At 45.0% G+C, this 11,921-nt stretch overlaps 1 protein-coding gene across 1 annotated transcript; it reads left to right on the top strand.

Annotated features, from left to right (window-relative positions):
- Positions 1-6,057: 6,057 nt before the first annotated feature.
- LOC112881442 (nucleobase-ascorbate transporter 6-like) lies at positions 6,058-10,341 on the top strand. Its single transcript, XM_025946124.1, has 14 exons — positions 6,058-6,829; positions 7,366-7,463; positions 7,622-7,798; positions 7,891-7,991; positions 8,083-8,158; positions 8,230-8,289; positions 8,371-8,555; positions 8,636-8,732; positions 8,841-8,927; positions 9,018-9,076; positions 9,171-9,262; positions 9,377-9,454; positions 9,559-9,719; positions 9,816-10,341. The coding sequence occupies exons 1-14, from the start codon at positions 6,727-6,729 to the stop codon at positions 10,026-10,028; spliced, it is 1,587 nt and encodes a 528-aa protein (XP_025801909.1). The 5' UTR covers positions 6,058-6,726; the 3' UTR covers positions 10,029-10,341.
- The last annotated feature ends 1,580 nt before the right edge of the window (positions 10,342-11,921 follow it).

Here is an 11,921-nt window from a genome sequence, read left to right on the forward strand (position 1 = left end):
GCGCCGCGCCGCGCTGCCGCCGCTGCATCGCGGGTGATGCTCGTGCTCCGCAGTCGCAGCAGTAGCTGCGACCAACGACTCCACCTCCGGTCCGGTCGTCTCATGACCATGACGGCGAAAGGTTTGTTCATTCATTCGTGTCGGCGTCGTCCAGATGCGGCGCGAAATTGTACAAATGTCCGCAAGGATTTAGGATTCAGTCTAAGCTAGTACTATACTACTAGAACCAGTACAAGCTTTTCGAAAAAAAAAAGAACCAGTACAAGTTAGTACTACAATTGTCTACTAGTATATTATCAAGGAAAAAAAGAAGTGTCTAGTAGTGTCCGAGGATCAACTTTCCAGCACATGAACTCGACTAGAGTTTTGCTAATCTTCCAATCATTCATGCTCAGCTGCACGCCTGCAACAGGCGCAGCTCGCTAAGCACATGCGTACCCAGGAAGCACACAAACTAATAATTTCTCAAGACTAATTTCGCGACCTCCAAAAACCCAAAGAGAGCAGAACCAGCCAGCCGACCAGGAGGAGGACGGAGCTCTCACATGACCAGACGAACCGGCCGGACGACGCCGAAATAAGCTAGCTGATCGAAGAAGGCCTCACTGGAAAGCAAGGAGACGCAACGTGGCCTGCAAGGCTGCGAGAGACGACGTAGCCCGATCAACAAGCGCCTGACAAGCGTCTGGACCTCGCCTCGTAAGCGCAGCGGTCATTAGCCTGAAGGCAACGTGCTTAGCTTACGCCGAGACGAGCGAGACCAGACGCGCGCCTGACACGTCGCGCTGTTCCCCGCCCGCCGCGTCTGGTCGATGGATGGATCGAGAAGGAGGTCGAGGCCATGCCACCGGGATAAGGCCGGTTGGTGGCCTGTTCAGTGATGCACGCGGCTGCTAGCTCTAGCTGCGGCGAGATCGCGAGAAGAGGCTTGACTGGCAGGCGCCGCGAGATGATGACAGCGACGGCGCGGCTTCGTTTCGGGCGGTTAAGTAAATGTTAATCAATCAATCAATCAATTTTCAACTCCTATCAGCAGTGTGTATAGCATCACCGTGCCTTTCTTTTCTCTTCTTCTCTCGGTGAAGTAAATCGTGTGCACGACACTTGGATCAATACAAACATGCTGGCAGGATAAGCAAGCATGGTTTCAGAAAGTCTTTGCCTTTGCACTTTCTGATTCGGATAAACATATTAGTCGTTTTCACGTGCTCATGTGGCGAAGCATGACCATAAGCTTCTCCAGATCTGCTCGGAGTATCCACTAATCCACCCCCTCCTACACTTGTGTAGCTGCATCAAGCATTCAAGCCGGCCGTGGTCATCGCCATTGGCCAGCATGAACTGCCCATTGAACCGGGGAATTGATTAGTACTAGTACGAGCATTGATGCCATGACGTGACCCGAAACCCCGCATGATTTCGCTTCTTCTCCGGCGATGTCTTCGCTCGTCACATACAGGGCCACACCTCACCCCGCACTATCAGGTCCAGCCAAGCCAACCGGCCAGTTGATTGAGGCATGGCATGGATGCCCGGTCTCTGATTGGTATCGTCGTCGTCGACCACCGCCATCATCAACCCAGAAAGTGATGGGCGGGATAAGCACTTTTTTCTGCACCAGCACCACACCACCATTCTCTATCCTGGGATTAAACTAATCCCTCTTCCATCTCTCTCCAATATTTTCCTCTCATCATGGGCGGGGAAAGCCACTCTTGGGAATTGGGATTGGTTGGTTGCAGCAAGTTCAGGGCAAATGATGCTCTCCTCTCCGCTCCAAGCTAGTGACCATATACACCAATCACCACCATATACTCCAGTTTTCTTCGTACCTGAAATGGACCCACACAAGGGTAGGAGTATCAATTGTTCACTGGAATCATCACTTGATGAGCACTATGTCTTCTTGCCAGAGCTGGTTAAAAAGAAAAAAAAAAGCCTCATGCACATCTGCCTCGATTTTTTTTTCTAAAGAAGGCGTTTGCCTTGATTGGAAGACAGGTGGCCGATCAAGACCCTGTTGGGACCATGGTAGTATAATTGTAGTACTGTACGTATAAGTGGAGAGTACACCCTGCAACTTATTTCCAATCTGCTCAAACAAGGACAAAAACCCAACCAAGACGTTTCTTGGTGATCTTGACGCAAAGGCTGGACTACTAAATGAAGAGGCACAGTAGCAGACGTCAGAACGGAGCGACTGGCTGGCTCCTCCAGTCTCACTGCTGGAGCTGTGCCTCCTGTTCCCCTGCTCTTGCCTATGCATATCGTCCAATAATCTAGAATACTTGATGGCAATAACAGTTGGAAAACTGCTCTTGATGAACCCAACAGCCAGGGAGGGGAAAATCATAGAGTATTGGAGTACTGCTAAAACCAGAAAAAGAACTCTGTCTGGCTCTGAACGACAGAGGAGAATGTCTGGCCACTATTGCAATCCTACCCACTCTCATCAGCCGTACACTTATTTAGGGACGGATGATGGACTAGTAGTTTATGTTACGTGGAAACGCTACCTAACAGTATCAGTAGTGGATTTGAAGCCAGTGCTGGCTGCAGTTGCAGCCTACTGACCAGAATTCCTCGCAGTCAGCTTGGATCGAGGCAAGATTTCTGGTAGACTACTTGTGTTTAGCATGATCCTAAGTGCATAAAAAAGGGGGCATTTCTAGGGCTGCTTTCAGTAGTTAGACTATCATGTGTCATGGGCTTTTGTCTTGCCAGAGAATAAATTCCCTCAACCCCACCTATCTAAATTTGTTCTCTGCTTTACACTAGCCCCATATTCTCGTGTCCAAAGAAATACACAAAGAAGGGCTGTAGAACACTTAGGACGTATTTGGTCGGGCTCTCGAGGGCTCCGGCTCCTGCTAATAGCAGCACTGTGCTGTCAGAGGAGCCGGAGCCACCACAATTTGTGGTTCCTCCGCTGGATGTGAGAGGGAGGAAGAAGAGAAGGAAAAAAGCTCCGTGCTACAGTACTACTACAGTTCAACTCTCTTTTAGACCACCAGCAAATGTGTGCTTTTTGCTGAAAGGCCGTCAGTTAACATTTGCTCTTAAACACTACAAAACAAATGTATTTTTGCTGGAGGACACCATTAGTGTTTTCTTTTAGCAAGGGTCAATTTCCTTTAAACATTTGAGTGTAGCACCCGAAACGTAATATTGTAGTGTCGTAGAACTAAGATAAATTTTTGGGTTGTCAATCAACAAAAACCACATGTTATTGGTGGCCTACGAAAATTTCTAAGAAACAAGTGCCCAAACGTGCATTATCTAGCGAAACCACGATGTACGAATCATCGCCGACTAAAGATTTTATCAAATCCCTATTTAGATCACCAGAATATCATCGGAGATTTATAAGAACTAGGATGGTCATTCCTTGCAATTAGCCAACTACGCTGTTAATCTCAAGAATCCAATTATATATGCTCATTATATCATCATGAACCTATGTTTTACCTCACTGTTCCTCCTCTTTCTCATCACTAGTATGTCTACTCTTTTTCGAGACATGATTTGAACATAAGCCAGCACACATTTTCAGCTATTCATGCCCTATCACCACATATTTGATTAGACACTTATTATTGCTTTCTTTACTATTCATACTTAATACTATGTATTGGCTTGGAGATGATGCTCCATCATCTAGAGGTTTGCATGCCTTACCTTTTCTTGTCTTCTTCTTAACAACTCTTCTGGTCCCGTTTGGATTTTCTAGAGAACCGGCTAAGAAAATTGTTAGATGGATGGTTGGTAAGGCTACTACTAGATAGTCTATTAGCTAGGGATCCAAATAACATTATCTTATTGGAAAAATTTCCTATTTGACACCGGTAAAAGTTGAGAATTACTTATTTGACACTGAAAATTTTCAACTTCTTAACTCATGTGAACAGTAATATGTGGTCTTTCCTCTCTCTCTCTCTCTTTTCTAGGCCAAAACGATTATCAAATCACCTCTAAAATTCATAAAACTTTTTTATAGGGATATAATGAATGTAGATGAATCCATTTTGCATAAAACACATATGTAACATTTAAAATCTTAAAATAAAATTCATCCAAGTATGTAACTTTTGAAGATTATCTAAATTTTTAGTGCACAAAAATACTTTCCAACAATTATACAAAAATGTATAATATTTGTAGATTTAGATGAAAGAATTTATAAAATTATTTTACATGATAAATTACAAATAAATTTTGAACTTATTTAAGAAAAAAGAATTTTTAAAGTTGTTTCATAAAAATAAATTTTGAAATAACTTCGAATTCTCTGAGTAACTTATGATTGAAGATAATTTTTAAAAATTATTTTATATCATGATAGGATTATTAGTTATATTTTTATAATTTTGGAAAGTAATGATGTGTCCTAAAAATTTAGATAAGCTTCAAAAGTAGCCTATTTTGATGAATTTTAATTTCAAAATTTTAGATGCTACATATGTGTTTTTATGCAAAATGGATTCATCTCCATTCGTTATATCCCTACAAAAAGTTTCATAAATTTTGGAGGTGATTTAATAGTTGTTTTAGCCTAAAAATAAGAGAGAAGAGTTCCTGTATTACTGTTTAACTAATGGAATGGATGGAGGTGTCGAATAGGGAACAAAGTTCAGCTCAATGTCAAATATCAAACAGGGAAGTTGAAAATTTTCAGTGCAAATTCTTAACTTTAGTAGTGTCAAATAGAAAATTTTCTCTATGCCTTACAGGTGGTGCATAGACGGTTAAGGCATTATATAGGTATGCTATGGTAAAATTTTTAACGTTGTATAGTTAATCTATACAGTAAGCACCTATATGCAAAAACTTTTAGTTTCCTCCGGTTTCGAGTACAGAAGTTTTTTTTCGAGGCTGGAGTAGACGACCCCCCACGTAAAGATGTCAACGGGTACCCGATACCCGAAACCCGACGGGTAAAAACCTTTTTAGGGGCCGGGTTTGGGTAAGATTTTGTACCCATGGGTATGCAAACGGGGAAAAACTCATACCCATCGGGTACAACGGGTATGGGTATGGTAACTAAGAACCCATCCCCGTTACCCCCGTACCCGATTAAGGGCAGAAATCTCACAACAAATAGCCCATTAAGAAGCAAGCCCAAGAAGCCCATTAAGAAGCAAACCCTAACCGAGCACCTTAACTCCTTCCCAACTATACGAATGTTGATATTTTGAATCTCTGTTGAATGCTGAATTTTAATATCTGTTTAATGCTAAATTTTAATCTTTTGAATGCAAAATCATCAGCGGGTATGGGAAACCCGCGGGTACCCATTACCCATGTGGATATGGGTATGGAACGAACTCCTACCCGCGGGCGGGTATGGGGATGGGTACGGGTACAGGTTCGCCCTGATGGTATGGGTATAGGTTGGCAAAACACGTGGGTATTATACCCGTTGACATCCCTACCCCACGGAACAGGGTGAGAGAGAGGTCGGGGAAGGATGGCACGACCGCACGAGCAGCGTTTCCTCCCCGGCCGCCGATACGCCGGTAACGGGCTAACACGGCCCTGGCGCAGCCGCAGGTGCACAGTGCACTTCAGCAGCACGTTTACACCTGCCCGGCCGTCTTTGGAAGGCAACGGTAAAAGGGTAGGCGTGCGATCGAGTCAAGGCCCCCAACCGCTCCGGTCGCTGCGACTTGAAAGCCTTCTGCCCCAACCTGGCAACCGCACGCATTTCCTCGTCCTCCGCCGTCTGCCAGCGTACGCCCGGCCTGGGGAACCGATCCTCTTCGTCGCATTCCGCTTCACTCCGCTCCACTCCACCCCGCCTCGCCGCGCCACTGACCAGTGACGAGCGCGGCGCGCGTGTAGCACAGGCACAGCAGCTGCGAGCCTGCGAGGTGAAACGAACCCAAACAGGACCCCGGCTGCGGCTGCAAAGGCGCCGTTTTTCCTTTTTTTTTGAAAAGATCAAAGGGAGGGAAAGCGAGGAGCAAAGCAAGAAGAAAAGAGGAAAGAAAAAAAAAAGGAGAGAACGCCCGCACAGGGGGAGGAGAGCCGTCGTTGTCTCCTGCGCGCCTCGCCGCGCTGCTGTGCTGCCACCTCCTTCCTGCCCAGCCCTGCTCCTGCTCAAAAAGATTACCGCCGAGCTCTGACAGCCAGCCAGCTCGCCATTCCTGCGCTCTCCTTCTCAGGCAGTGCTCCTGCCCCCCCCCCCCTCCCTACTCGCGAAGCCGAGCTTCCTCTCCTTCCTTCCTGCTCCCGCCGCTGGGCGAACGATTCCGTTCCAGCGGTTTCAATCAAGCATCGTAGAGAGCGCACCGCAGTGTGCCCGTGGGCGTGTGGGAAAGGGTGGAAAAAAGGTGGCCTTTTTTGGGGGTACCCAGATTCCATTCCTTGCGCAGGGGGACTCCTACTATACTCCTACTAGGCTGCTGTGGAATTTGCTAGAGCAGCAGCCAGCAACCCAAAGGGAGAAGGAAAAAGGAGCGAGGACTGGCGGCGTCCCACCATTTCTCTCCCCCTCTCGCCCCTGCGATCGATTCTTCCTTCCTCGTGAAGTAGAGAGCTTGGGTCCTTGATTGGCTTCCTTCTGCTACTCTACAAGAATCCCTCAGTGTGCACCGGAGAATCTGATTCTCTCCCATCCGGGAGTTTCTTGGAGCTTCCTCGCCTGCTTTCTGTCACTGACGGTGCCAGCGGAGTGAGGAGTCTCGGTTTCTCGGCAGCCGCCGGGACAGCAGCGGAAGGGACAGGATGGCCGCCGCGCCGCCGCCCAAGGCCGACGAGCTGCAGCCGCACCCGCCCAAGGAGCAGCTGGCCGGCGTCTCCTTCTGCATCACCAGCCCGCCGCCATGGCGTACGTGCTTCTCCTCTGCTCGCCTTCCTACTCTGTTCGGGGAGGTCTTTTGTTTGGTTTCGCTGTTCAAATGTTCTCCGCGCTTGTCCTCTTGCGCTTTTTTTCCTTCTTCTCTGCGCTGCTGCTTTTCTCTGATGCTGAGGCTTTCACCTTTGGGTCTGCGGAGACGTCTCTGCTCATCCTGTGTTCATGTAAATAAAGTACTCGGGATTATTACTGAACCCCTTTCTTCTATGTCTTTGCCGGTGTTTGCTCCAAACTGATGTGTCTGTAATCAAAAGTGCTTATCACTTCATAGTTTTTCTGCTATGATTAGTTTCTTAATTTCGGAAAAAAGTATCTTTCCTTGATCAAGTAGTTTTAGAATTTAGTGAGGTTGCTTTGGCTTGAATATACAGTAAAACTAAGAAAGGTGTGTGGTTGCACATCTTTTTCTGTAAATTAAATTTGTATGCAATTCCTAAAGCATGTAGATGGTATGCATGATGTGCTCAAGGATGTTAACGTTTCTCTTACCCTTGTGATCCTCTATGCAGCCGAGGCCATTATACTAGGATTCCAGCACTTCATCGTTATGCTGGGCACCACTGTCATCATACCCAGCGCGCTCGTTCCGCAGATGGGAGGCGGAAATGTGAGCCCCAAAACTTATGTGCTGAATTCTGGCTATGTTCTTTTCATTGGCTTTTGACGAATTTTGAGATTTCTCAACTAGTATCAGTGTTTGCACTAAATTTGCTAAGTTACTATTTGCACACCAAATACCTGAACGGTAGATGCAATTTCTGTCAGGAAGAGAAAGCTCGTGTGGTTCAGACGATATTGTTCGTAGCTGGCATAAACACCCTGTTACAAACATTTTTCGGGACTCGTCTTCCTGTTGTAATGGGTGGCTCATATATCTTCGTGGCGCCGACCATCTCCATCATCTTGGCGGGGCGGTACAGCAACGAAACAGACCCTCGCGAGGTACCACATAGAAGCTGTGCTCTGTTCATCACCCTTGTTTCAGTATCTTTGGGCACAAGTTTCATTGACAAGCTTTTATTGCTCACGTGAAGAAATTCTTGCGGACAATGAGGGGAACGCAGGGTGCTCTCATCATCGCATCGACAATTCAGATCATACTTGGTTTCAGTGGGCTCTGGCGCAATGTTCTCAAGTTGGTGTTATTATTTTCCCTGCATTACCATGCATCATTTCGTTTTGTAGTATGTTACATTGAATTTCTGATATTTTGTCCTTTTTTGCAGATTGTTAAGTCCATTATCAGCTGTTCCTTTGATCTCACTTGTTGGATTTGGACTTTATGAGCTTGGCTTTCCAGGGGTTAGTTTGCTCTATCTATTTCTCTCTCTCCATGTTTCAACATCAGGATTGACGAAATATTCTGCATGTAGGTAGCGAAATGTGTTGAAGTTGGCCTTCCTGAACTCCTCCTGTTGGTTGTATTTTCTCAGGTACATATATATCTTAATTCCTGCACCAATATGTCTATTGTGGGGTATGTCATGTACTAATAATTTGAATTTTTTTTATAGTATTTGCCTCAAGTTCTGCATTTTGGGAAGGATGTCTTTGGACGGTTTGGTGTTCTTTTCACCGTCCCTATCGTGTGGCTCTACGCATACATTCTCACCATCGGTGGTGCTTACAAGAATTCTCCACCGAAGACGCAGGTGCATTGCCGTGTTGATCGTTCAGGTCTTGTTGGAGGAGCTCCTTGGTAGGATCCCAGGACAATATTCTTACTTTAGATTGCTATATTGGTGACATTACTTATGAAGTTATGAACAATTGTTGTAGGATAAGTGTTCCCTATCCCTTTCAGTGGGGTCCTCCAACATTTGATGCTGGAGAAGCTTTTGCAATGATGATGACTTCATTCATTGCTCTTGTAGAGGTTTGTTCGCTATACTGACCGAAATGAAAGAAAATTGTATTACCATATTATAGTTTCTATCCATTTATTTGTGGTATCAATTTGATATATATATTTTTTCTTTTGTAGTCAACTGGCGCTTTCATTGGTGCTTCAAGATATGCAAGTGCAACTATGATTCCTCCATCAATTATTAGTCGGGGCATTGGATGGCAGGTAAGGACTCAAACGTTATCCTGTGGACTCAGCGATATGAGTTTGTACCATCTTGGTTTCTAACATAGATCAATATGAAACTACACTCAGGGCATTGGTATCTTGCTTGATTCGTTTTTTGGGACAGCCAACGGGACATCAGTTTCAGTGTAAGTATATCTGTGAAACATGAAGTGTTAATCCTTGATTTATTTTCAGAACTGAATGCTTTGTTGATATGCAATATGAATTTTGTGCTTACAGGGAGAATATTGGATTGCTTGCATTGACACGTGTTGGCAGCCGGAGAGTAGTACAAATATCTGCTGGGTTCATGATTTTCTTCTCTGTCCTTGGTATATTAAGTGTACTGATTTTTTTCACATACTGTTACACAAATATCGTTGTATAAGTATACATATATTTTCCTGCCATGTGCTTGGCTGATTATATTTCATCTGGCAAACCAGGAAAATTTGGAGCTCTGTTCGCTTCGATTCCACTGCCCATATTTGCCGGCATGTACTGTCTCTTCTTCGCATATGTTGGTATGTGCATGTACCTGAAACCACTATCATCCTTCGACAGCCTCTTTTGAAAGTCATTAGCATCATACTCCTGCTATCAGACTCATTGTCACTTCCGTATGCAGGTGGCGTTGGTCTGAGCTTCCTTCAGTTCTGCAACCTAAACAGCTTCAGGACCAAGTTCATCATGGGGTTCGCTTTCTTCATGGGATTATCGGTTCCTCAGTACTTCAATGAGTACACAGCAGTTGCAGGCTATGGTCCAGTGCACACTGGCGCCAGATGGGTACGAGAAAGAAATCCTAGCTACACTTGTGCCATTTCCCTTGATATAGCTGGAGCTTAAAAAATTTTAACTGATGTTTCTCCTCGCTTCTGACAGTTCAACGACATGATAAACGTGCCGTTCTCGTCGAAGCCCTTCGTCGCTGGTCTGGTGGCCTACGTCCTGGACAACACGATCCAAGTGAAAGATGCTAGGAAGGACAGGGGCTACCACTGGTGGGACAAGTCCAGGAGCTACAAGAAAGACGCGAGGAGCACAGAGTTCTACTCGCTGCCGTTCAATCTGAACAAGTTCTTCCCATCGGTCTGACCTTGACCCCCGAGCGGTTTTTCAGGAGGGTACTCTTCCCTTGTTCATACGGTGAACATAATTCTGCTGGCCTGGCCTGTGGAAGCTTTCTGTGTCGCTGGTGTGCGTCAATTTTGTGTATTTTTGGATGAAATGGAGTAATTGGACAGTAGAGATGGGACTAGAATTGTAATGTTCTTTTTTTGGACCTACACGGATCAAGTGTCTCATAACCTGTTAATTAGTTTCTTTTGTCAGACTGGCATTGTACATCAGTATTACGGTATATGTGGCTTTCATAGCCCAGGTAGAATGCTAAATTATTAAACATTAATGTTTCATATCTATTTCTATTATGTCTCCTTAGGAAGTAAAAAGTGAAGAAGTGTTTAATTCTGCTCTCTGTTACAACTTCCGTTACTTGGAAAAAAAATATTGTTGCGCCGGAAGGTGTTCGACTGTTCGCGTATTTCTGCTGCTGCTGTGTTACCGGTGAACTGGTGGAATCTTTGTTTGTACTTTTGGTCACTCTCCCATCAATTAAAACAGGGGAGGGGGCTGCAAGTTTTTGCCAGGAAAAGCCATTGGACCACCCGGGCACCAAGCCTTGGGCCTAATAGTTCTTGAGCCCAATGGGCCTTACAGCAATGCCTATTGGAATCATTTTGGCATGTGCATATGGGCTGAGCTGACGGGGGATTTGTTGACCCATGAATGTGCCAAAACGCGCGGATCACAGACCATCGTCACCGGTGGTGCAACTGCACAGGCCAGTCAGACCGGTTCTATGGACCGGTCAGACCGTTGGTCTAACAGCAGTGCGAAGACCTAGAACCAAGAGCTCAGGAGGGACCCGTCGGAGCTGATGGAGCTACGGTTGTCCTGAGATCGGCAGATCATTCAGAACGTCCTCGAACGCTATAGAGATGAAAAAGAATAGCAATTAGGGTTTGGAAAAGTTAGGATTTGGAGAGTAAAAAGTAAAGGCAATAATTATTGAATTGATTAGGGATCACCCTCAATCGGCTTTAATCTTCATATAAATAGACTGGGAAGTAGTACCCCTTCATGAGTCTTTTTATAAAGATCATGATTTATAAAATCTAAAACTACTCGGATTACAGCATACCCAACAAGTTTGACCGGTCGGGCAGACCGATTTGACCGATCGGCCTCTGTTCTTGCTAATTTTGGGTGTCAACATATGCCCCCTGCCTTTTTGGTAAGCCTTGCAAGCTAAAAAGCAATAACCAACACTAGAACTAGTCTAAGGTTGATGCTTAACACAGAATACACCAGACAAAAATAATTCTAAGGGTGATAATCATATATCAGCCATTTTCCTCTTCAAGCGTCTTGCCATAAGCTAGGATAATATCTCTTCAAGTATCTCCCATTGAGAGCTCCGGGTTAACGTTCTCCGTGCAACATCTCCACAATATATGAATTTCTGAAGATAACCTTGACGATATGAACCTTCCCAACTTGGCGACCACTTGTCGAACTTGTTGTTCTTCATCCCAAGAGGCCAAATTATCTTCCAAACCAGCTCACCAACCTGAAAAGATTTACTTTTTACCTTTTTGTTGTAAGCTCTAGCCACCCGAAGCTTGTCTTTCTCAATCTCCTCCAAAGCCTTCAAACGCTTATCGATCACCTTATCAATATTGTCCAAAATTAAATCATGGTAATGAACAGTGGAGAGATCATTTTGTTTGGCCCATCTGTAAGCGTCCAGATTCACCTCAACAGGTTAAAACGACCTCTTGACCATATACAAGCTCAAAAGGAGTAACTTTAGTAGCACCATGTGTAGATATACGATGAGCCTATAAAGCCTCAGATAAAATCTCATGCCACCTCTTAGGATTCTCTTCTATATTTTTCTTGATAAGTTTGGTCAAAACCTTATTA

Source organism: Panicum hallii, chromosome 2, assembly GCF_002211085.1.
Source record: "Panicum hallii strain FIL2 chromosome 2, PHallii_v3.1, whole genome shotgun sequence".
Classification (NCBI taxonomy): domain Eukaryota; kingdom Viridiplantae; phylum Streptophyta; class Magnoliopsida; order Poales; family Poaceae; genus Panicum; species Panicum hallii.

What these genes read in the sequence shown, in the direction of transcription:
- LOC112881442 (XM_025946124.1), top strand. Translation starts at nt 6,727, where the DNA reads ATGGCCGCCGCGCCGCCGCCCAAGGCCGACGAGCTGCAGCCGCACCCG. An exon ending in CGCAGATGGGAGGCGGAAAT is followed by an intron (nt 7,464 to 7,621) that starts GTGAGCCCCAAA and finishes AATTTCTGTCAG; the next exon opens with GAAGAGAAAGCTCGTGTGGT. An exon ending in AACGGGACATCAGTTTCAGT is followed by an intron (nt 9,077 to 9,170) that starts GTAAGTATATCT and finishes TTGTGCTTACAG; the next exon opens with GGAGAATATTGGATTGCTTG.